The sequence below is a fragment of the Otolemur garnettii genome, unplaced genomic scaffold (assembly GCF_000181295.1).
Source record: "Otolemur garnettii isolate 467f Iridium unplaced genomic scaffold, OtoGar3 scaffold00011, whole genome shotgun sequence".
Classification (NCBI taxonomy): domain Eukaryota; kingdom Metazoa; phylum Chordata; class Mammalia; order Primates; family Galagidae; genus Otolemur; species Otolemur garnettii.
The window spans coordinates 34,449,918-34,476,926 of record NW_003852406.1 but is presented as its reverse complement, the minus strand read 5'-3'; the positions used below and the strand labels follow the sequence as shown (position 1 = coordinate 34,476,926).

The following is a 27,009-nucleotide window of genomic DNA, read 5'->3' as shown; positions in this document are numbered from 1 at the left end:
AAAATTCACAAAAATTGAAATCTTATCAAGTATTTTCTCTGATGACGGTAGAATAAAACTAGAAATCAATAACAAAATCAATAATAAGAGGAGCACCAGAAACTATACAAACACATGGGAACTAATCAACCTGCTCCTGAATGACCAGTGGGTCAATTAAGAGACTAAAAAGAAAATATAAAAATTGGTTGAAGCAAATGAAAATGAAAACACAGTTTCCCAAAATCACAAAAAGCACTAATAAGAGAAAAGTTTATACAAATAAGTGCTTACATCAAAAAACTAGAAAAGTTTCAAATAAACAACCTATTGGTGCATCTCAAAGAACTAGAAAAATAAGAGGAAAACAAACCTGAAATTAGTAGAAGAAAAAAAAATCAGTACAAATAAATGAAATTGAAACAAAAGAAATACAAAAGGTCAATGAAATGAAAAGTTGGTTTTTAGAAAAGACAAACAAAATTGACAACCTTTAGCCAGACTAAGAAAGAAACAGCAGACCCAAATAAAGTCAAACATGAAAAAGCAAGCATCACAACTGATACTGCAGAAATCCAAAGGATCATCAGAAACTACTGTTATCTACCTGTATATCAATAAATTAGAGAATCTAGAAGAAATGGATAACTTCATGGACACATACAACCTACCAAGATTGAGTGAGGAAGAGATCCAAAACCTGAATAATCCAGCAAGTAATGAGATAGAAGCATTTTTTAAAAATTCCCCACCAAAGAAAAGCCCAGGACCCAATGGCTTTACTGCTAATTATATCAAGTGTTCAAAGAAGAACTGATATTAATCCTTCTCAAAGTATTCCAAAAAATCAAGTTGGATGTAAGCCTTCCAAACTGGTTCTAGAAGCCTGTATCACCCTGTTACTAAAACCAGACAGAGACAAAACAACAAAGGAAACTATAGGTTAATATCTTTGACAAACATAGATGCAAAAATCCTCAACAAAATACTAGCAAACCAAATTCAACAACGCATTGAAAAGATTATTCATTCATGTAGGATTCATCCCAGGGCTGTAAGGATATTCACCATATGCAACTCAATGAATGTATCATATCAAAGAGATACATCACATCAACAGAACAAAGGAGAAAAATTGTATGATCATTTCAATTAATGCAGTAAAAACTTTGATAAAATTCAACATCATTTCATGATAAAAACTCTCAAAAAACTAAGTATAAAAGGAACCTACTTAAATGCAATAAAAGCCAAATGGGACACACCCACAGCTGGAAGCATACTGTTTGTGGGTAAACTGAAAGCCTTTCCTCTAGTATCTGGAACAAGGCACAGATGCCTACTTTCACGAGTGTTACTCAATAGCACTGGAAGTTCTAGCTAGAGCAATCAGACAACAGTAAGAAATAAAGGATTTCCAAAATGGAAAGGGATAAGTTGAATTATCAATTTTTGCAAATGACCTAAGGATGAGGGAGAAAAGAATCAGTGGAACTGATAAACAAATTCAGTAAAGTTATACAAAATCTACATACAAAAATTAGTAGCATTTCTCTGTATCAAAATTAATCTGAAATAGAAACCAAGATAGAATTCCCATTTGTAGTAGGCACAAATAAAACAAATACCTACAAATAAACTTAACCAAAGAAATGGAAGATCTCTATAATGAAAAATATAAAATACTGATGAAAGAAATTGAAGAAGACATAAAAAAGGGAAAGATATTCCATGTTCATAAATTGGAACAGTTAATATTGTTAAAATATCCATACTATCCATAGCAATCTACAGATACAATGGAATCCCCACCAAAATACCAATGACATTTCTCACAGAAATAGAAAAATAATCCTAAAAGGTATATGGAGCAGAAGACCCAGAATAGCCAAAGCCATCCTGAGTAAAAGAACAAACCTGATGTCAAATTATGCCACAAAGCTGTAGTAATCAAAGCAGCAGGGTAATGGCATAAGAACAGACACTTTGACCTGTGGAATAGAATGGAGAATCTTGAAATAAATTCATACATTTATAATAAACTTATCTTCAGTAAAGCTGCTAAGGACATACGTTGTGGAAAGAGAGTATCTTTAATAAATTCTGCTGGCAAAATTGGATATCCATATGCAAAATGAAAGTAGACCCTTATATCTCATGAGATATAAAGTCAACATGGATTAAAGATTCAAATCTAAGACCTGAAACTACTAAAAGAAAACATTGTGGAAATGCTTCTGAATGTTGGTCAGGGCAGGGACTTCTTGAGTAATACTCCCAAAGCACAGGGAACTAAAGTAAAATTGGACAAATGGGATCATGTCAACTAAAAGGCTTCTGCACAGCACAGGAAGCAATCAGCAAAGTGAAGAGGCAACCCACAGGATGGGAGAAAATGTTTGCAGACTACCCATCTGACAAGGTATTAATAACGAGACTCTATGAAGAACTCTGACAACTTAATAGGAAACAAATCAAATAATCCTATTAAAAAATAGCAATGGATCTGAATAAACATTCCTCCTAGGAAGATGTACAAATGGCCAATGGTTATATGAAAAAATACTCAACATCGTTAGTCAGCAGAGAAATACCAATCAAAAGTACAATGGAATGTCATCTCACCCAAGTTAAAAATGACTTTTATCAAAAAGACAGGCAAGAAGAAATGTTGGTGAGAACGTGGAGAAAGTAGAATCCTAGAACACTATTGGTGGGCATTAAATTACTGCAGCCACTAAGGAGAAGAATATGCAGGTTCCTGAAAAAAACTAAAAATAGAGCTACTATGTGACTCAGCAACCCCACTGCTGTGTATATATCAAAGAAGTATCAGCACTCCCATGTTTACTGCAGCACTATTCACAACTGCCCAGGTTTAGAATCAGTTTAGGTGTCTATCTGTGAAGAAATGGGAAAGAAAATGTGATACATATACAGGCAGTCCCTGGTCACAAATGAGACAGGTTCTGTAAGTTTGTCCTTGAGTTGAATTTATTTGTAAATTGGAATAGGTTGTTTACCTATGACTTGTAATAGCCTTCTTCCATACCTGTGAGTCATACATCAGTCAGATGTTTGTAACTCAGGGACTGCCTGTGCACAATGGAATATTCTACAGCCACAGAACGAATGAAATCGGTCATTTGCTACAATGTGGATGGAAATGGAGAACGTATGTTAAGTGAAGTAAGCCAGGCTTACTTCAAAATTCACACGTTCCCACTCATATGTGGGAGCTAAGTGTTGAGAACAACTGATCTCATAGAAACAAAAAGTGGAATGATGGTTACCAGAGGCTAGGAAGGGTTGCAGTGAGTTGGGGAGAAAAATAGGTTGATTAATGGGTGAAAAAATATAGTTAGATAGAATGAACAACATTTGGTAGCACCACCATGACTACAATCAACAGCAACAACTAAGAGACTTTAGTCTTTAGTTACTGTAATGTTTAGTTATTGTAATGTTCCCAATACAAAGAAATGATAAATGCTAATCACCCTGATTTAATTAATTCACATTGTATCCTGTATCAAACCATCACATACACCCCATATAGATATACAACTATTATGTACTCTTAGCATTAAAAATAAAAATTTAAAAAATGCTGAATAGACCAATATCCATAGATAAAGTTGAAAAGGCAGCCAGCTGTTTATTCTGAGAAAGATAACAGGCCTACATATTTTTCTGCGTGAATTCTGACAACCTTTTAAGAGGACATGTATTTATTTCTTATGTGATACTGACTATTCTGGATTTTAGAAAGAGAAAGCTTTTTAAAAGACTAGTAAATATTGATACCAAAACATAAAAGACAGCATAGTAAAAGAAAATTATACTCTAATCTCATGAACCAAATACTGAAATCCTAAATATAATATTATACCACTAAATAGCATGAAGTTAATATATTAATTATACTAAATACTATATTAAGAAATATTTGTAAATGGACTCCAGAAGGATTTTTTTTTTCTTTTTAAGTTGATGCATCATGCATCATGACCAAGTGTGGTTTTTCCTGCCTATTCTGAGTGTGATTCCGATCAGTGCCTTTTCCTTTCTCTTTGTTAGCGCTCACTCCTAGATGTTTTCCCCACGGTATTGTGAATGTCTTCATGTCCTAACTTTGGGTACGCCAACAACCTCTTGGGAGGCTTCCATTACCTCCCTCATCGCTGCATTTCTCTCCCTTCTGTCACTATATCCATTTGCCTTGAATTTAACTGAGGAAAACTAGGAATCTGTCTAATATTTATTTCTTTTGATTTTAATAAATTTAAACATTTAAGCAAATTGAATCAAAACTTTTTAGAACTAAAGGTGAGACCAGCAAGGTGGATGAAATCAGAATATAGTCAACACAGTGGAGGTAATAAATATATGTTTAGATTTGTTTTTTAAAGTGTGCTTTCTCTTGCTTTTCGGGTGGTATAGTATTTTGTTTTCTCTGCACAGAAGCATCTACATGTGTAACAACATTGGCATTTATGACCATTTAATTTCTCTGGCAGGGAAGGGTGAAAACTAACTAAAATGTAGTTGAGTTACTGGGGTCTAAAGTGTGCCTGATAATATAGAGACACAGTCAAGTGAAGAGACTGGATGATGATACTGTAAGTGCTATTGTTTCAGCCTAGTATGATAATTGATATTTATATCAATAATGGAGTCCACAAGGAAAATTTCCTTAATCCATGTAATAGCTACCAAAATAAAGGACAAACTTTCTTCATGTGGAAAGCTCATTTATATAGAACAGTTAATCTAATCATCCCACCCAAAACTAGAGTTTTGCTCTACAGAGGAAGATTAAACTATGTATTCATCAAGGACACCAAAAAAAAATTTATTTACATTTACATATTTTAGATTGCATGATTTTTTTCATTCTCACTCTGTGTAAAGTAGAATTTACTACCTCTGTTAAATGTAATGAACAAGAATTGTCACATGCTCCTCTCAAGTCAATGGACACTCAAGTCAGTGTTGTCTCTTGAGCCGTAATTTTCTTTTTAAAAAATTAATTTTCATTGATGAAAAGTGTATATGTTTATTGTGTACAACATGATGTTTCAAAATATGCATAAATTGCATACATTGTGGAATGGCTAAATCTTTTTTTTTTTTTTTAATAGAGACAGAGTTTCACTTTGTCGCCCTCAGTAGAGTGCTGTGGCATCACAGCTCACCGCAACCTCCAACTCCTGGGTTTAGGCAATTCTCTTGCCTTAGCCTCCTGGGTAGCTGGGACCACAGGCACCCACCACAACACCCGGCTATTTTTAGTTGCAGTTTGGCTGGGGCCAGCTATGAACCCGTCGCCCTCAGTATATGGGGCCGGTGCCCTACTCACTGAACCACAGGCGCCTCCTGGAATGGCTAAATCAAACTAATTAACATACACATTACCTCCATCACATTTTTAAAGTTAAAAACACTTTATTTCCAGCAATATAATGCATTGTTATTAACGATAGTCAGTGTGTTGTACAATAGATCTCTTGAACCTATTTTGCCCATTTAGCTGAAAGCTTGTAGCCTTTGACCAATCATCTCTCTAACTACCGTCTCCAACAATGGGCATTAATTATCAATGAATGTTTCATCAGTAGAACTTTACTGCTTGAATTTCTTACATATGCCTTTCTGGAGATTTGTGTAATGTCAATCGTGTGTGTTTGTTTGTTGTATGAAGCTGTCTGCATTGGTGCAATGAAGCGAAAAGTACATTGGCTTATCTAGCGCCACTGGGCACTCTGTGTTATTAAATGGACTCTTCGTGGCTGCCTATTGTTGTGGAAAAAGAGCAGGTTTGGGGACTAGACAGACCAAAGATGTGCCAGGCGCATCACCAGGTGACTTTCATGTTATTTTTTCTTTAATTGCACAGGAACAACATATATCAGTTATGAATGTTTTCAGTTGGAGGGATCTTACAGTGTACCAAAATGCACTTTAACAAACAGGGCTGGACAGTAGCCCAGCGGTGCCCCCAAAGATCCAGGCTCCCTTTCTCCTATTCTTTGTACACTGTGGATTGGTTGTTCCTTTTGTGGTTGCAGAATGGCTGTTGCAGCTTCAAGCACCACAGTGAAGTCCAAGGAAGAAAGAAGGAAAGCAGAGGGATGCAATCACCTATGTGTCATTAATCCAGCATGCAAGAAGCACCCGGAGCAAGTGTCTCCTTACATGTCATTGACCAGAACTAGGTCAGATGGCCAGTCAAAGTGCAAGGGAGGCAGGGAGTGAGCTGTTGTTGTGCTGAATGATGGTTCGCACCTGGGATCCTGTTAGCAAAAAAAGAAAGGAGGAGGGTATGGATATTAGTTTCTATCACAAATCCTATATTTGCTTTACCCATGAAAAATTTCAGATTGAAATAGGTTAAATAACTGGACAATAGTCACTAGCTTCTGGGTGACAGAGTTAGTATGTTAACCAAGGATTATTGCTTATGTTCCTGACAATTCTGTAGCAAACTAGCATCATTCAGGACAGCGGGTCATGTGAATGATATTTACAATGATAGTTTCATGATGAAGCTGGTCTCATGTGAAAACAGTATATTTCAGGGTTAGAGGAATTTCTCATCTTTTTAAAAGTGAAGTAAAATATGAAGTTTCTTTACTTATCATCTCAATAGACTAAATAATTTCCTGTAACATAAAGCAAAGCTTTGTTATGGATTTTCTGGGGGGAAACAAAAGCATTGAAACCTTCTTACAATTTGCCTCTATTTGGATTTTAAAAAAATGCCTAAACTGACAGAAGTGATTGATTGTATGGGGTTTTAAAGGAAGCTTCCCAGATGATGTGCAGTTGGTGTCATTTGGAAACGTGATTACATATGGAAGTGTTGAGCAAATATTGCTGTAAGTCTGAAATCCCGGTCAGCTGAGAGCCAGGGCTGGCCTTCCTGCGGGTCACTGCTTCCCTGGTCTTCACTGCGTCCGATTCCTGTTGTGCTTTCCTCTGCTGTCCACCGTTCACTTCCTCCTTCCTCACTTGGAAAGGGTGTTGATATGACATTTCCGTATTTGGCACCGTGAGGCAGTAGTAGTGTCTCCACTTTGGATGGTTTCTGCCCTGGCAGGGCAGAAACTAAGTTTTTCCATTTCCCATTTGTTAGATGTCCTGTCAGGTATCCAGCCAGATCTGTCCACAAGTGCAAGAGAAGGGCTGGATGCCACTGTTCTCACCGTTTCTGAGCAGTAGTGGAAGTGACCCTGTCACCTTGGCTGAAGGACATTCTCCAAGGTTAGCTTTCAAGTTTTCCCCTGGAGGACGGAGAGATTTCTCTTTCCTTTTCAGAACATGTTCACATGTCACAGAATTCGAAACTTGGTTCCAACCGCTCATTGTGGGCTCTTGTTTACTTTTTGTCTACTTTGTAAGAGTTACCATGATCTAGTTTTGTTTTAGTTAAGGTAAACCCATGTCTCCCAAACATCCACTGTGCTTTGTAAGAAAGAAGCAAAAGGGACAGCTTTGCTCGGCCGTTCAAGGAAGAAGAAGTGACTCCTCTTTCAGATCATGGGTTCCCCTAGATAGATGAGGGCAGCTCAGGGCAGAGCAGCTGTCAAGTCTGGCAGATGCAGACTCCCTGGCACCAGAGAGGCAGCTCTTCCCAAGTGTCTGCTTGGCGTCTTCTGGAGTCTCCTTGGTGCAGAAGAAAGACCTTGTACAACATTCCTCAATGTCATTCCCCTGAAACAAAACATTCCCTTGCCTTTCTCTCTTCACCTTCTATCATGTGTCTGAGAATACAAAAGCAAAATTACTTGCCTTCATCCTTCTTTTAGTAATTTTAAGAATGTTTTATCATTGCAGTCTCCAACTCCTCTGTTTAAACAACCCTTGCATCTCAGCCTTCTGAGCAGTTAGGGTTACAGGCACATGCACCCATGTCCAGCTAAATTTGTGGAGTTTTTTGTAGAGTTCTCCTTATGTTGCCCAGGCTGGCTCCTGACCTCAAGTGATCCTCCCAGCTCAGCCTCCCAAAGTACTGGAATTACTCGTGTGAGACACGTGCCCAGCCTTTTCTCCAAGGGGTAGCACATCAAAGATGCTGTGGTCATTTATTCAATGCCTAGTATAAGGGACCTGTGGGGATAGAAGTACTCAGTTCTCAGGGAATATAGTCTAGTAGGGGAGGAAGAATGACATATAGGTGGAAATGAATTGTTGATTAAAGATTTGTCATATCTTCATTATCCTCAATTTCAACAGCTCTGACACATCTATACCTAAGGAATAATCAGTGGTATGAGGTGGTTTCATATTAATGTAAAATAAGTGAACTGATCTGTGCTACAGAGTCTGAAGAGGAGTGGTTTAGGGCGTAGACCTGGGAAGACAATGGGAGCAGGCATTTTGGGGTAGAGAGTGTTGCATGTTGGGTCTTCCTGGGAGCAGATTCAGAAGAGTTTAGCATGTAAGGTGTTTATTTGGGAGTTCCTTTGGGATAGATAACCTGTTGCAGAAGGGAGGGGGTGGAATGGGCAGAGTGAGAAGTGGAGCTTCAGTGCAAACCCAAAGGATGCCTTAGTCCACCTCATGAAGAGCTGTGGAGGAAGTATGGCATTGTAGGTCATCCCACACTGAACTGGGGTGCTGGGGCCTTTATACCTCTGCTTTGATTAATCATTGGCCATGTCCTTAGCCATGAAAGAGGGCTCCATGCTGTGCCCCTCACCATTTCAGAGTGATTGTGGAAGTGATGCTGGCTCAAGAACTTTCTCTAAGGCTAACTTTTAAGTTTTCCCCTGGGCAGGGTGTGAGGCTAAGAGAGATGCCTTCCTGTAGTTGCATCAACCCCTGACAAGGCTGATAACTGAGGGTTGTTGGATAGGGCAGTCTTACAACTGTGCTAATGAGGGCGTCATTGAAGGTGTTCTGGGCATGTATGGGGAGAAGAGCAGAGAGTGAATGCACGCAGAGCCCTTGTGGTGGGCAGTAATGGGAGAGCAAACTGCAGTGGCTCTGTACACGTGCAAGCATGGCAGGATAGGGCATCAGAGGGTTGGTAGGAGCCCGAAGGTGGAGGGTCTTGACTGTCCAACCAAGGACTTTGAACCTTGTCCACTACACATTAGGAATATACTAAATAGCTTGAGGAGTGGGGAGGGTGATGGATGTGAAATTGTGTGTTAAAGGGACACATCGGGCTTAGTGTAGGGGATGAGTAGTAGTGGCAGAAGGTCCAAGGCAGGAGGATGACTCTAAATCAGTGAGCACTGTGGCTAGTGAAGAGGCCCAGGCTGCAGGCTGCTCTCTGTCCCTAGGTCACCTGTGCAGCTCTTCCTGGGCCTCTCTTCTCCCGAATGATGAGCCCCTAAGTTTCTTCCCAGCTGAACAACGTGTGATTCTATGTTAAAATTACCTGTTTGTGTTCTGTAGATTGTGTCCTCAGGAAAGATGTTGAAGGGTAGGTTAGTGTAAAATAAGACTTTCGGAAACTTTAGATATTTGTGTATTAATTGGCTCCTCCATTATTATGGCCTTCCAAATCTCCATATTTCCACATGGATTCTGAAGCCAGTGGATTATAGATTCATGCTGGGCCAGAATCATGTACCACCTATTACAGGCCTGGTGGTTTGTTTCTTAATCAACAACAATATATCTGGTAACAACCCAGCTCCACGGAAAACAGAACTAGTTGTCAGTATTGCACAGAGATGGAATGTGTTCCCCTAAGCTGCTTCTTAAATGGTAATGAAAAGAGGATCAACACTGGCAATAAAGAAATGAGCCAGTTTGAGCCCATACTTGTTGAGGACGTGAATAAGATATATTTCTTCCTCCCTGAGAGTCCTGTGCCATAGCTTGGTGTCATGCCCATAATCAAAAGATAGTCTAGGGAGAATGAAAATATAATAAATAAAGAAGATAAGCTCACCGATTAGGACTCTGGTGTCCCCTTCTCTTTCAAAATAGTTCACAGAGAAATTTTTCATGGTGCAGATATTTTAATTCCTTGATTTGTTGACTCACCCCATGAGTTTTTCTCTAAATTCATTTATTATTCTATGTACTTGTTTGTTCACTAAATTATTAATCCATATATTCATTGGCTAAATATTATTTATTCATGCCTCTTGTATGTCAGGTACTATGCTAATCACTGGAGTCATGTCAGTGAGCAAAACCAGATCAAATCCCAGTTTTTTGGAGATTGCAGTCTAGTTGATCAGAGAGACAATCAGATGGTCACAAGGTTTGTTCTGACTAAAGTCGGGGTAAGGTTTCTCTGAGTAACAATCGATGTACTACATTTACACGCCACCACATGTATGACACCACTGCATGCACACACTGCAGCATACATGAAGTCATTGCATTAATAGGTCACTGCATCAAACACCACTGTGCTTACATGCCACACACACATGGCCCCACTGCATTTTATCACAGCTGCATTTACACACCAATGCTTGTCGCCACTGCATTCAAAAAATGCAATAATTTGCATGTTGTTTTGAATTAAGCATTTAAAATATTATGTGAATTTAATGGATGATGAGGAAATGAAACAGAAGTGAAGCATTTGTTCATCTTGAGATGAATGTTCTATCACACCAGAATAATTTTTTTCCCAATGATGTCTCTAACTATATGGCAAAACATTATGAAACTTTGAGAGGTTAGTTATTATGTTTTAAAAGTTTATATTTAAATTGAAATCAGTATTTATTGCCTTTCTTACAACTTTCTTCCATTCACTCCCCACTTCACCCCCCAATTTTTTATTAGTTGTTTCATATACTAATTTAACGTAGTATATGTTCAATTCTATAACCCTGATTTTCCTGATGTTTGTTTAAAGCTTAGTATTTAAATGTATTAAATGCTCACCACCATTCCTTTTACATGACTTCTACACTGCTGTTTTTAAAATTGTGAATCATCTCCTGTTTGGTTAGACTGCATTAACTTATTAAAGAAAGGCTCCATTTCCTGAGATTTTTGCTTTGGGTTTCCCCCTGCCCCTAGTTTGATTTTTACATTTGGAAATGTTAGTGTCACCTACTCTTTTTTTTTATTGTGGTGACATTACATGTGATATAAAATTTACCACTTTAACTATTTTTAAGTGTATAGTTTAGCAGTATCAAGCACATTCATATTTTTGTAAAACTGTAGCCACCATCCATTGTGGGGGGGGGTCCCATCAGCCACATGCAGATTATTTGAGAATTGTTTTGCTTATCTGCATTATCATATGTTGGGAAAATTACACACAGACTTTTTTTTTTATTGTTCTTTTGCTTATCAGCTTTCATTAGTGTCTGTGTATTTAATGTGTGGCCTAAGACAACTCTTAGTCTTCCAATTTGAGGCAGAAAAAAAAAATTAGACACCCATTGAACAATAATTCCCTATTTTCTTCTCCTCCAGCCTCTGGCAACCACCATTCTACTTTTTGTCCGTATGAATTTAGCTACTGTAGGTGCCTTATGCAGTGAAAGTGTACAACATTCGTCCCTTTGTGTCTGGTTTATTTCACTTAGCATTATGTCCTTCTTCTAAAGCCGGACTGTGTATACATACTGTATTTTGCTTATTCATTTTTCTATAGATATTTGAGTTGTCTTTTTGCCTATTGTGAATAATGGTGCTATGAATATGGGTGTACAAATATCCATTTTGAGTCTCTGCTCTGCATTCTTTTGGGTATATATTCAGAAGTGGAATGCTGGATCCTATGAGGTCAGATAATTAAGTCTACAAAATCATCCTAGAAAAAATGCTACACACCGCATTACTGAAGATCACTGAAGTCCCATTTGAGGTACTTGCCTTGGGAAGCTGTGCACCAGTGCCAGCATCTAGTTCACCCTTCAAAGCAATTTTGGAACTCCTTTTCTGGAACAGCCATCAGAGCTATCATTGGATGAGGTCGGACAATGAAGTTCATGAACTCATTCCACAAAAAGTGCTACCTACATACCTCATTACTCAATACCACCATGGTCATCAGATGTCCAAGGGGAGTACTTCAAAGGTGACAGTAGTGATATTCAGCAATGAGGTATGGAGCGTGTTTTCTAGGCTGAGTTCATGAACTTAATTATCTAATCACATATGGTAATATGTTTGATTTTTTTCAGGAATTACTATTCTCTTTTCCACAGTGCCTACACCATTTTACATTCCTGTCAACAGTGTACAAGTGTTCTAATTTCTCCCCATCCTCAGCAATACTTGTTTCTTTTTCCTGTTTGTTTTATAATGGTCATCCTAACTGGTGCAAAGTAGTATCTCACTGTGGCTTTCATCTGCCTTTCTCTGATCATTAGCGGTGTGGAACACATTGTCACATGTTTATTAGCCATTTGTACATCTTCTCTGGAGAAATATCTCTTCACATCAATTGCCCGGTGTTTAACTCAGCTATTTCTTTTTTGTTGTTGAGTTGTGAGAGTTCTGGATATATTCTAGATATTCATTCTTTTTTTTTTTTATTGAATGGTAACTATGTACATTAATGCACTTCTGGGGTACAGTGTGGGGTTTTCACACACAATCCGAAACACTTCCATCAAACTGGTTAACATAGCCTTCATGTCATTTTCTTAGTTATTGTTTTAAAATGTTCACATTCTACTCTTAGAAAGATTCACTTGTACCCTTGTAAGATAAATCTCAGAAGTGATCCCTCCAATCCCCCTCTCTCCACCCATTCTAGATATTCATTCTTTATCAGTTACATGAGTTAATAATATTTTTCCCATTCTGTGGATTATTGTAGCATTCTATAATGGTGTCCTTTGATACATGAAAGGTATGATTTTGATGAAGTCTGTGTATTCTTCCTTGGGGTTTAGCTGGGTGGGGTATTCTTGTGTGATTCCTGTCTTGTAGGATCGTGTGGATGTTGCTTTCTGGTCTCCTGGCACTGGATGTTGCTGTGGAGAAGGAAGACCTTTCCTGTGCAGGACACTTGCCTTCCCTGCTTGAATGCCTCAGATATTCTGCCTATCTATATCCTTCTTTTTTTAGTTTTAATTTGAAAACTAATTGAAGGAAGAGAATAATTCAGAGACTAGTATCACAAACTCATGTGTACCCACAGTCAGAATTAACAAATGGTAATTCTGACAATAATTTGTCATCCTTAATTCACAATATTTTTTTTTATTTAATGTATTTATATGCATAGAGTTTAGGAAGTTTCTTGGATTGTGTTCTGAGGAGCCAACCTAAGATGAAGATTCATGTCTCAGTGGTTTATTCAGGAAGTACTTCCTGCGGAACCTAAGAAGGTGTAAGAGAAATAAGACAGAGATGGGGAAGAAGACAGGAAGGAACATGGGGAAGACAGGAAGGAACATGGGGAAGACAGGAAGGAGCACAAGAAGACTGGATTTGAGGCAAAGTCTCAGCCACTGATCCTGAGGCAGCTCTGGAGGGTGAATTACTCGGTAGGATTTGTCATGCTTCAAATCAAAGGAGCTGAGCCTGCATCTACATTTTAAAAATATATTAGCATTTATCTTCTATCCCCATAACTATTTAGGGCCTGTGGAATCAGTGATGTTGCACATTTCATTCTTAGAGTTTATTTTTAGTGACTTTTCACTGTGTTTTTCTTTTCTTCATCTTGCCAAGGAATTTATCAAATTTATCAGTCTTTTAATGTTTTTTGATTTTTTTGATCTGTTCATCCATTTGATTATATTCTTGTTTTCTACTTAATAATTTTTTTACATTATTTTCATTTTCTTCTACTTTCTTTAGATTTCATTTGTTGGCATTTTCTAATGTCTTGAAATACTTTGAGATAATTAATTTTTCTAACTTTTCCTCTTTACTTTTCTTTTTCTTTTTTGAAACAGAGTCTCACTATGTTGCCCTTGGTAGAGTTCCATGGCATCACAACTCACAGCAACCCCAAACTCTTGGGCTTAAGTTAATCTCTTGCCTCAACCTCCCAAGTAGCTGGGACTACAGGCATCTGCCACAGTACCCAGCTATTTTTTGTTGTTGTTGTCCTCGTTGTTTAGCAGTCCAGGGCCTGGGCTGGGTTCGAACCCATCATGTCTGGTACATGTGACCAGCACCTGAACCACTGAACATAGGTGCCAAGCCTAACTTTCTTTCTTTTCAAATATGAGTACTTAAAACTATGTATTTACAAAAATAAGAATATTAAACTATAGATTTCCTACTTGGCTGCTTTACCCAAGTCTTCATATATTACTTGAGCCTCATTCCTTAAGAGTATTTTTTAATTTTCATCCTGATTTCCTTTCTAATCCATTGGTTATTTAAAAGAATATCTCCCAATTTCCAAATGTTAATTTGGAATTTTAAGCTTAATTTTCTCTCCTAACTTTTAGCTTATTTGCTTTGTGGGCAGAGAAAATACTTGTATGATTTCAGTCCTTTGAATTTTTGAGATTTTTCTATGTGGCACAGATTATGATTTGATTTTTGTAATATGTTATAATGCAAATATATTCTGCATTTCTCTTTCCTGATTTTTGTTAATCATGCCTAGGCAAGGTTCAAAGTTGCCATCCCTGGCATGTGGGGCCACACACTAACCACTAAGCTATGGCAGCCAGCTATAATACAAATATTTTCTGGTGTGGTTAGCTGTAGCTTTCTATATAAGTATTTTAGTTCCAATTTGTAATTTAATTTTTTCAATACTACCATTACTAATTTTTTCACCTGTTTGATTAATTAATAAGAGGGTGTTAAAACCTCCCACATCATTGTGGCTTTTTCTATTTTTCCTTACAGTTTAGTCAGTTTTTGCTTTATATATTTTGAAGTTTGGTACTAGGTACATCTGCTTTTAGAATTTCTTCCATCCTGGTGAAATCAAACTTCTAGCATTATGTAGCATCTCTCTTTGTCTTAAAGTCTACTTTGTATAATTAGTGTAACTAAACCAGATTTATTTTGGTTAGTAGTCTTATGGTATACTTTTTAAAATCCTTTATTTTTAATCTTTTAGTCATTATAGTTAAGGAATGTCTCTTTTAAACAGAATATAGTTGAATTTTTAAATTTCATCTTAACAATATGTCTTGTAATTGGTGCATTTGTTCTATTTGGGTTTAATGTAATTGATCTATTTACATCATATCTTTCATTTTACTATGTGCTTTTAACATTTGCCCAACTGTTCTATGTCCCTTTTTCTCTCCGTTTTTGCCATCTCTGGATGGATTGCATGTGTTTGGAAGTTATACACTCTTTTGTGTTCTTTAGTGGTAACTTTAAAGTTTAAAACATGTATCATTGAATTATTAATAGCAAATTCTAATATTAATTGGTCCTTTTATCTTCTTTATGCTGTTGTCATGTTCCTTAATTTCATATAAATATCTAAAATCCCAAAGTCATATAAATTGCTGTTTTACGCAGTTGCTCTTTATTCAGATTCATCCACATATTCACCATTCTTATTTTTGCTCTTCAATTTCTTTCATCATCTCCAAATTTCCTCTAATCCTAAAAACACCTTTTAGTATTTCCTTGAAGTCTGGTCTGCTAATGATGAATTCTGTTTTTGTCTAAAAATCTTTAATTCGCGGAGAATATTTTTGCTTTTCTGGTTGTCCTCAGTGGGACAATTGATCTACCCAGCCTGCCCTTCATGTCCCCATGAGACTTTTAAGTTTGGCAATATAGAGTTATTTCTCTTCAATCTTACCTGATGTGATGTTGTGCAAGATTGCTGGTGACTTACTCAAGTAGTATATCCTATTCAATCTTTCTTCATGTAAAGAATCTTTATATTTAATAATTTCTTTTTAATAAAATCAAAACAAAGTAAAACCCTCATTGTATTTGGACACTTTAATTAGGTTTATTGCTGGAATCTGAGAGGACATTGTTATGATTCTTAGAAAAGAATACATTACCTGTCTAGTAGCTGTAAATATTGCATTCACGAGGACAAGTGGCCTAGATATTCTCATACATGATACTGGTTTTGTGTGGGGATTGTTCCTGGAGAGGAGTCTCATGTGACTCCTGCAATTGGGTTCCCCCTGGGCCCAAGTTGTTCCATGTAAAATTAGTTCCAGCACAGGTGTATTCCAGAGCATCATTTGTCTATACTCTGAGAAATTTTCTTTGAGTTTCTTAAATGCACTAATATCTTATGTCTGAAATACCTGCAAGTTCATAAGTGCGAAGGGAGTAGAGTTCAGACACTGGGCATCACAGAGGGACTTGTCATATCCTGCTTCTGTTGTACACACTGCTGATTTTAGTGTGCAGTGAAGACCATGTGTTAATTCCTTTGTGCTACTATAACAAAATACCTGAGATTTAGTAATTTGTAAAGAACATAAATTTGTTTCCTCACAGTTCTGGAGACCGGGAAGTCTAACATCAAGGAGGTTTGCTGTCTGGTAAGGGCTGTACTCCCTGATGCCAAGATGGTATCTTCTTTTGTGTCCTCACATGGTGGAAGGACAGAGAGAGGGAACCAACACTCTCAAGCCCTTCACTAGGGCACTAATCCCATCCATGAGGGCTCCACCCTCAGGGATGCCTCACCTCCCAAAAGCTTCACCTCTTAATATTATCACCTTGGTGATTAATTTTCAACATATGAATTTTGAGGGACATATTCAGACCATGGCAATGACCAAGTGCCCTTTGCTTTGTGTTATTTTTAAGTTATGTGTGTGTGTTTCTTACTTGCTGGAAAATAATGCTGTTCTGTGGCAAGAATGAAGAATCTGTTATCAGTTATAAATATATTTGCCTATTGATTTACTTTCAAACTGATAGTCATTCATCACCAGTGTGCTCCCAGTTTGGCCCACAGAAGTCAGGCTGTGAATCATGGCTGGACTGGAACTGTGCAAACTGAAAGGCATGTGCCCCTTAAAACTGGATGGCCATACTTAGTTGCCATGCTGTGACGGGAATCCTGTTTTGATTTCTCTTTTAGTTTCCTATAAAGTCAGAAATCTGCATTTTTATGTGCAATCTTATATTTAAATCTTAGCAGGTAATTTCTTTTTACTTGTTTGGCAAAACATTTAATTATATTTAAAATAATACAACCTGCAGGCCAGATTCCTCCCAGAGACCAGTGTTCTGCTCCCTTTGCCTTAACCATTATAAAGGGCACTGAGACTCCACCTCAAGGGTGGGGTTGGGGGGCCAGTGAGATTGGCATTTGTCACAAGTCACTTAATATGGAAGTCTAGTGCCTCCTCTCCCCTTGCATCTGACCAGCTGCCAGGGCCTACTGAGTCTAGCACCTTTGAACCTCTGTGCCGCTTCTTCTGGACACTGACAGCACCTCATCTTGAAGCTTGTCTCTTGATGTGCTATTTCAGTGGCCCTCTAGCTTCCTCTCTGACATGAGGCTCTCCTCCCTCAATTCTTTCCCATATTCCCGCCAGAATAATTTTTCCAAAATACAATCTGCTCAAGTAACTCTTCTGCTTAAAAATATTCTGCTGAAGCAATAAATTACTGTGCTAGAAAGCTCCAGATCCACTCTCCACCCTTTCCCGCCCCGTGCTACACCAATTGGGAGGCTGACCTGTGTGGGCAGTGTCAGTGGTCCCCCTTGCCCTCTGGCTCCTGGCTGGGTTCAGCCAATGGTGAGCACTATAGGGGACGGGAGAGAGGGAGGAGGGAAGGATGTTTGTTCACCAGGTCTCTCTCTGTGGGCTGTGATTCTCAGCCAAAGGTCTTAGCTCTTCTCAGGTAGTCCTTTGCTCACAGTCTTTCCCCACCCATGCCCTGTCCAGCATGCAAAGCATGGGAACTGTCAGAGTCACGGGCTGGCTACTATCAGCCCTTTGGTACTGCACCATCCCTCATGGCTTCCCCATACCCAGTATACACCTTAATAAATAACATGTTTTAAAAATGCTCTTAAAGCAGGAGTGTTTGTGGAATAATGGCAAATGTGGTGTGCTGGGTGTATGGGGTATTGTGCAAGCAGGAACCACAAGAAACAGGGCTAGAGAATGAAGCAGGACAGGAAGGCCTACAGGTGTCCATATGAGTCTTGAGGCTTCAAAGGTGGTGAAATGATCGGGAATACACTGGCTAGGAAAGTGTCACGCAAATCCTAGAGGTCACAGGCCATCGTGGTAATGAGTTTTGGATATATACATACATACATATTTTTTTTCAGTAGAGGGTAGAATGTACTGATGAAGGCAGATGTGACACCATGAGATGCAGGGTAAGGAGATTTCTCAACAGAACCTAACATACCACTTTAGACATGTTGGTGTTTAAAATATCTGGGTTCAACTGAATTGTTGAGTCTCTGTGACAGTGTGAGTGACATTTTTATGTCGTTTACCTGATTCATATTTTTAAATTTTTGTTGTTAAAGACTTTAAGGTAGTACTAACTGAAAGAATGTATTTACTGTTAACTAAATCTGGGTTGTTTGAGATCCCCTTAAATAACCTCTGTGGTAACATTGGAATGAACATTTGTTTGATGTCTGGGAAGTAATATCCCAGTGGAACTCGTTTTATTTTGGGTTGTTTTTAATATGGAGCTGTTAATACAGCATTTCCAATAAGTGACCTTATATGTGAAATCTGTGTTTAATTACTAACGTTTTAGCAAGACTGGTAGAACTGTACTATTCATTATAAGTCACAGACTTAAGAACTTGTCAGGAAAATATTTTATGATTTGATTTATGTGTGGGGATCTGAGAACGGCAAGCGGCACACGGGTCCGTGTGAGACTGTGAGCGCTCACTCCTGCAGTATTTTGGCTTCTAGCAGTCCTATTATGTAACGAGTAAACAATAGCTTTTTTTCTTTTTTGGCATTTTGCATTCAAAATACTCCCTTGCTAGAATTTTGCTTGAGAAAATACGATTTCTTAAGAGATCTGACTGTTCTAATCAGACAACACCAAGTGCCTGTTGCTTCTTCGCATGTGTTTTCATAGCCTCCCCTTCAGTGTTCTTTCCCCTTTTTTTAAAAAAGGGGCTTTTATTGGGTGTTTTATTGCACAAACTGTACATGTTCATTGTGTAACATTAGAGAATGCAGATGAGCATAAAGAAGACAATTAAAAAGTGCCTTCACAATTAGAAAATAGAGATGAGTGAGGAATAAGAATTCCCATATAACCCATCATCTGGGAGAAGGTGGTAGGGATGTGCGAGGCTCAGCCTGTGGCTCCAGTCTGGTATATTCGGGGACGTACTCTGCACCAGCTCTCTGCACTGAGGTGGAAACTGCTGCAGTCTCAGTGCCTCCTGGCTCTGGAATCCTTACACCTGCTGCTCTTGACAGCTAAGGGTCACACTGCTTCCCACATCTCTCTGCCCTGCTCACCCACTCACATTGATGCGTGAGCTACTTGAGGACCAGATCCACGCTCAGCCTCCTGAGGCAGCTGGTGCAGGGCCTTGCATTTGCCAAGCCTCTGTGAGAACATAAACACACGTGTGAGAGCCCAGGCATGGTGGTCAGGAATGTGTATTCCTCATGACATAGCCTAGATAAGATGAAATGCATTTGAAAAACAAAAGTATAGCTCTGCTTGCAATAGAGAGGGGGAAAAAGGTAAAAGACTTTATGGAGATATTGGAAGAATGTTGTGGTCAAGCAGATCACAGCAGCAAATGTATTTGATCCAAGATGAGAAATGCTAACTGAGAGTGATGATAGCTCGGCTGCTGCATCTGACTGGATTCCTGCTCATGAAGGGAAGTGGTGCATCAGTGGGGAAGACACACAGACGGCCGTGAGGAAAGCGCAGGCCGTGCCTCGGCTAAGACAGAAGGGGGTTCGGCCCTGGCTCTCCCACTCCTTGAACACACCTAGTTCTCAAAGCCACAGTTGTTCACCTGTAAACAGGGATAGTGATGTCCACTTCAGGGCTTGTTGACAGGCCAGAGAGAAGGTAGGAAAAGCCCTGGCATGCAGGCTCAGTCTGTGCCAAGAGTAGCCGGCCCCTGTAGGACCAAGTTCTCAGGCAGTCTTCCTGCTCACTCTGCCTTGGAGTCTGGTCCCAGGATCACAGAACAACATGATGAATCAAACAACTTATAAAGTAATAATAACAAAGAATTTATGTAATTACCTGAGGAAACTTAAAGAGATATTTGAAAAGGGGGAATTGGGAGCAGTGGTGTCCAACTGGTAAACATACACTTAACTTCTGAGTTACCTCCAGGCCAAAGATTGAGCTGAGATTGTCACTAGACTTCAGAGCCAGGCTGGCCAAAGGTTCTCTCCGGAGGCTCAGCACCGCCACAGCCTGGGGAGACAGGCTCCCCTCTTCCTGATCCAGTTCCTGAGGGCGGATTCCTTCCTTTCCCACAAACCTTCCTGCTTTCTCACATTTGATGATGGTGATCGATATTATTTCATATTTTTATTGTAACATTAAACTATAATCCCAGATTCCAAGTCTGATTCATTGGCTGCTTACTTGATATAATAGTAGACTTATTATTTTAAAAAAGCAGAAATATGCATTCATGGATATTTCCATGGGGGGCTGTGTCCAGCATGTTTATCAGTGACTTGGGTGAAGATACAGGAGCTGCGAAGCTGAACAAAGTTGGCTCAGAGACGGGGGTGACAGGATCAGGGTTCAAACAGATCTCATAGGCTGGTGTTCTGGGCCAAAACCAACAAGAGGAAATTCAGCAGTGATTAATGTTAAGTCTTGCATAAGTACAAATGGGAGTGAGCTGGCTCTGCCATTGCTGTTTTGAAAAAGACAGTATGTTGAAGAATGACAGTAATCACACTTACCAAGACAGCCACCAAGTACATTCGCTGAGACGTTGTGTGATTTACTTTATATAATCTTGTTTGGGAAAAAATTATCATCTCTATTTTACAGATGAGCTTTATAAAGGTTAAGAAATTTACCCAGAGTCAAACAGCTTTCAACCATATGTGATAGCCGCCTCCGTAGAAAGTTCCAATAAAACACTGTGGCTGAAAAAGCAAGGGGAGAAGAAAGGGAGGGAGGGAAGTAAGGAGGGACGAAGGAAACTCGGGGTTCATCAGAAGAAACCTGGATCATAGGAGCCATCCATTCATTCTTAGATTTGGTGTTGTATTCTGCACGTGACATTTTAAGATTAAAAATGTGCAAACCTAGTTGTGTGCAGAGAACATAGTCATGAAAGAGCTGGGAGAGAAGTCACTAGAGGTATTAGCCAGATCGCTGAGGCTTTGAGAGAGCTGGAAAGGGCACTTCTGTAGAAGAGAACTTCCATCGCTCTAGACGAGGAACGGATGTTCCAGGGAAGCAGTTCTCTTTTTTTGTTTGTTTCCCCCCCGCCCCCCAGAGTCTCACTCTGACACCTTGGGTAGAGTGTGGCATCACAGCTCACAGCTCACAGCAACCTCAAACTCCTGGGTTCAAGTGATCCTCTGGCCTCAGCCTCCTAAGTAGCTGGGACTGCAGGTGCTTGCCACAACCTCTGGCTAGTTTTTCTGTTTTTAGTGGGGATGGGGTCTTGCTCTTGGCTGGTCTCAAACTACCAAACTCAAGCAACTCACCCACCTGGGATTACAGGTGTGAGCCAAAGCACCTAGTCTGGGGAAGCAGTTCTGTTTCACTAGAAGGAAGATGACACAAATAGGTTTTCAGAAAATATAAGCGCCCAGTTGGTGCTTCATTCTGCTTCAGTGGAGTTGCTTCTGAATGACTGTGTTGTCAACGTGCTCCTAGCATCAAAGGCAAGAGAGGGCTAGGCAGAAATCTGTGATATTGTTGCTACTCTTTGGATGAGGACTAATACATGATAAAGGCAGGAGGCCGGCTGATAGGAAACAGCACTGGCATTGCAAAGCAGAAAGCAACCATCTTCTCAACCACGGAGAAAAGAAAAACTTGATGACCCCAATTTATTTAAGGGCACTGGGTGGGAAAGAGAAGACCCCTCTGGAGGTGTCATTTTCTCTCTGTTTCCTTAGGGGGAAATATATCTTACTGATCCAATTGGAGAAACCAAATGCTTACATTTATACTATGCCTATTTTCTTTATTTTAGAATCAAGATTTTTTTTTTTTGTAAGTAAAGGTGGAGAAGTTATGGAAAGAAACCTGATTCTAACTATAAAATTGAACAGATGGGATAGTGGGAATAAAAACAAATTAAAACAGTATTGCAAAAACTCTCAACTTTCATTTTAAAATATATATGATGATGTTTTTCAACTTTTCACATTCAACCTATCAGTATATCAAGTGACAAAATGAAAAATCAATTTCAGCTGTGTATATTTTAAACATTTACCTAACTGATTTGGACTTACCCAACCGAAAGTTCCAGATGAATGTATTAAACTGCTTATTGTATTTTTTCATGAAATAAACCCTTATATTTTATACTATGCTATAGACAGGACACAGTTATGTTTGGTGACATGTAGTATAGAAAATTAAACTGAACAGTGGTCTAATTAGAACAGTAAATAGTATGGGTTTAATTAGCCCCTATTCCCGATGACAGGTTTGATCTGTTGCCAGATATTTATCCTTTCCTTTCATTGGACTGTTACTGAAATATTGCCTGTAGCAGGACTGCTTACTGTGCTATAAATAGGTAGCTTGGCAAGACGCCATAAAACCCACTGGCGGGTGAGACCTGAGTGAAAAGTATGGAAAACCTCCTCTTTGCTTCCAGTCATTATTTCTTCCTTTCACTTTTAAAAATCCATTCCACAGATCCCTCTTTTAATTTAATTTTTCTTTTCTTTTCTTTTTTTTTTTTTTTTGGTTGGATGAGGTCACTTGCCTAGGGGCTTAAGGAAATCTGGGCAGTATCTAGTTGAGTTGCTCTGCAGTTTGTTAGTGGGTCACGGCTTCTTTCATAAACTCTGCTGTTCTCTGACTTAGAATCACCTATTAAATTCAGTCTGACTTGGACTCTTCTGAATGCCAGGAGGATGTGGTTTTTGTTTGTTTGCATGCTTGTTTTTAATTAAAGTACTCTGTGTTTTATTAAAAAAAAGACTCTACAAAATGCAGACTAACAAAAACAAAAATAAAAGACATTATAATCACCCAAATCCCTCTCACCTAAAGGTAACCCCCGTAACATGTTAATTAACCTCTCACTTCTCTTTATGCCAATTATAGTTTATCTGTGGTTAAAAAAAAAAAAAGCTTATATTGTTACCTTATAATTACCTTTTACCCCCCAAAAATATTTTTTCAAAAAAAATTTCAAAAGTCTGTTAAGTTCAGATAGCAATAAAAATGACATTTGACCATTTATCTTATTTGCTTCAGACCTTTTGTGAGGGTGGAGTGTGATATTTACCTTGCTTAAGTATCAGGTGACATTCCTTTTGTGTCTGTCCTCAACAATATTCACTCCTGGTCCCATCCCCTCTGTTTTAAGAAGCAATTTGGTTCATTTCCTTCCAGACCATATACTTATGCTTTTACTATTATTTTGCTACATATGTTCACATCCCTATATCTTTACCTATAGAGGAAGACATATATAAAATGCTACATGTGTTTTTATTTTGATACAATTAAACCCATTAGTCTTTTCCTTCATAATTTCTACCTTTGTTGATATATCTAGGACAGCCTTTCTTATACCGACTCTATGTGACTATTAATTGTTTTAGTATTTTATTATAAATACTCAATTTCCAATATGTTGAATTCGTTTTGGTATATTTTATGAATAAGTTATCTGTGATTTTTAAAAAAGTGTCACATTGATTTGTGGCCCTCATATTTGGGTCTGTTTCCGTTACCCTCTTTTTTAAATTTAATAGATTTTATTGCCTAATACTATGGCAATTCTCTATTCTTTTAATTGAGGCCTGTTCTCTCTCTATTTACTTCTTTTATATTTTTTTTAGTTGTGGCTAAAAAAAAAATAGCCCACATAACATGAACTCTACCCTCCCAACAAATTATTGAAGCACATGGTGCAGTACTGTTAAGTGTAAGCACAAAGTAATGTTGTACGGTAGACCTCTAGAACTTTTTATTCTGCATGGCTAAATCTTCACACCCATTGAACTTCCCATCTCTGCAGTCCCTGGTAACCACTATCCTACTCTCTGCTTTAGTGAGTTAGACTCTGTTAGCTACATGCAGTGAAAGCACACAGTGTTTGTCCTTCTGTGACCAGCTTGTTTCACGTAGTATAATGTCCTCAAGTTTCATCCATATTCTAACATATGACAAGCTTTCCCCTTTTTATGGTTCCATAATATTTCATTCTGTGTATATACCCATTTTTTTTACCTGCACTCCTATGTTCATTGCAGCATTATTCACAATAGCCCAGATATGAAATCAACCTGAATATCCATCACTGAATGAATGGATGAAGGAAATGTTATATCACATGTTTTTTATCCACTCATCCGATGGACACCTGGGTAGATTCCACCTTTTAGCTATTGTGAACAATGCTGCAATGAATGTGAGGGTATAAATGTCTCTTGAGATTCTGACTTCAATTCTTTTGGATAAATACCTGGAAGTAGGATCGCTAGATCATAAGGTAATTCTACCTCCTTTTACTGTTTTTTCTTGACTTTTATAGACATTTGTCCCAATAGATGAACTTTAAAGTCATTTGTTATCCTCCAAAAAATTTCCCTTTGGAGATTTTGATTGGAGTTGCTATAAATTTAGAGATAAATCCGGAAAGAATTAGCAATTTACAGTATTGAGTCTATCAATTCAGGGCTAAGTTGTTTCTCCATTTATTCACATCTCCTTTAGGCCCCTTACGAACATTTTGTAACTTTATTTAGTAATAAGCTTCAATTCTTTTCACATCTGTATCTATGTATCTTTACTTATGATTCCACCTGTTCTCTAGAGTACCCCAATTTAAGTCAATGACAGCTATCCCAGGAGAAAAAACACACTGTACTCATAAGTGACATTTCCCTATTTTTTAGATTCTAAAAGCTTTATAAGTCAGCCACACTTGTCCGTGTAATTTTGTTTTCTTGGAATGAAGCCATCTTAGGAAGTTTCACAATCCTCATGCAAGAAGGTTTTCTTGGAGGTTATCTGACAGATAGGCAAGCCAGAATTTCAGTGATGAGAACTTTTTAGGCTCAAACTGGGACTCTGCTCTGTAAGTCAGAAAACGGACTAATAGTAGTAGTAGTAGTAATACTAAATTATTTAGCCAATTTATTTAAATTTAGAAAGGATAAAATTTCAGATATAAAACTGAGCTTAGAAGCTATCTGGAAAAACAAAAAACAAAACGCCTTCTTTGTTTTTTTGAGGCAGAGTCTCACTCACTTGCTCAGACTAGAGTGCCATGACATCACAGCTCACAGCAACCTCAAGTTCCTGGGCTCCAGCCATCCTCCTGCTTCCGCCTCCCAAGTAGCTGGGACTACAGGCTCCCGCCACAACACCCTTATATATTTTTCTATTTTTAGATGAGAGGGGGTCTCGCTTTTGCTCAGGCTTGTCTCGAACTCCTGAGCTCAAGCAATCACCTGCCTTGGCTTCCCAGAGTAATAGTAATACAGGTGTGAGTGACTGAACAAAACATCCTAAGAGGGAAAGGCATGCATGTGCCAAGAGTTTCCAAATAAACCTGTCTTATGTGTTTTTGTTTTTTTAATGCAGCCATTCTAAAGCAAAGCGTTGCTAGGCAACTTTGGTTGAAGAGTTTGGAATAACTGGGAAGCCTTGGGATATTTCTACCACATTTGTCTATAATTTATTGCGCTTTTTTGCCCCACATCTAGACCTCAAGAAATGCTCGTTCAGAAGAAGAAAAAGATGGCAACTGGGACGCTTGGGGAGCCTGGAGCGACTGCTCTCGGACGTGCGGGGGCGGTGCGTCCTACTCCCTGCGCAGATGCCTGACTGGGAGGTCAGTGGGCTCGCCAGTCCCTGCGGGAGGGGAGCGGGGGAGGCCCCGTGGCTTTGGTTTTGGAACTTACTGTGATTGGTGGAGTGTGATATTTACCTTGCTTAAGTATCAGTCAACCGAAAGTTCCTGCATTTATATAGCAATGGTTCCCATTTCAGGGGTGTGGTTTGGCCTAGCCCCATTCAAGTGATGCTCTCGGGACCTGTAGGCACTAGACACTTGGGGCTTTGAGGAAGGAAATCTGGCTGGTTAAGTCACTGACTCAAATGTGTCAAGACTTGGGTCAAGAGGTCAACTCTTCTGGGTTCTGCCCTTAAATTAAAGGGTACTGCAATTTTATTAACTTCCTGTTGACTTAACTCTGAGCAACCCTTTGATAAAGAAGATAATGCAAGTTCTGTTTCTGCATCTTAGATATGTTTATACTAAATGCAACTTTGCTAAAATGTAAAATCAGCTCATTTTCATAAACCTGTACGTTTGTAAGAAGCTGCATTTATCATTGCCTTTGAGAAAATTTATGGTAATTGTTCATGGGACAGTTTAAATCCCAGCCAAGGATTTCATATCAGCACTTGGGTAAGGCAAAAGAAAGAAGACTTCAAGATCAGGCGGCACCTGTGGCTCAAAGGAGTAAGGTAGCAAGTTCAAACCCAGCCCCAGCCAAAAACCGCAAAAAAAAAAAAAAAAAGAAGAAGAAGAAGACTTCAAGATCGTGGCAGCCACATTCAGATTTGGAATGTTGTTAGGTGAGAGTCAGTTAACTTCTGTTGATTACCTCTGTGGAGATACAGAGCAGAAGTGCAGGGAGAACATACTGTGACTCCACTTGGATTTCGCTAAGGTTACTGTTTCATGATGTGTTAAACAGTCACCAAGCATGTCCTCCAGTTTCCTTGAGACAGTGCAGAGCAGGGCAGGAGAGAGATTGCCCACGTGGCCTTTGAGAAGGCAGACACATTGGTGGGTGCCAGGAGGGCAGGGGGAGGCAACCGGATGTATTGCAGTGACACTGCCCAGGGGGAGTTCATCTCAGAGCATGGAACCTTCAGGAATGCATTGCAGAACTACAGAGACAAGTGGTTTGCCTGCTTCCCTGTGTTTTCACCTGTAAGAATGTTGTGCTGTATGTAAGAATGATGGGGGAATCATTTTGTATGGGGACACATTTATTCTGCTGAGGCCTGCACTAGGAG

At 38.9% G+C, this 27,009-nt stretch overlaps 1 protein-coding gene across 1 annotated transcript in view; it reads left to right on the top strand.

Annotated features, from left to right (window-relative positions):
• Positions 1 to 27,009, top strand: part of ADAMTSL3 (ADAMTS like 3) — a 391,341-nt gene that overhangs the window by 87,264 nt on the left and 277,068 nt on the right. The window contains exon 4 of the mRNA XM_012801847.2: positions 25,686 to 25,813. Within this exon, the coding sequence (XP_012657301.1) occupies positions 25,686 to 25,813 (128 nt within the window). The remainder of the gene's footprint in view (positions 1 to 25,685; positions 25,814 to 27,009) is intronic.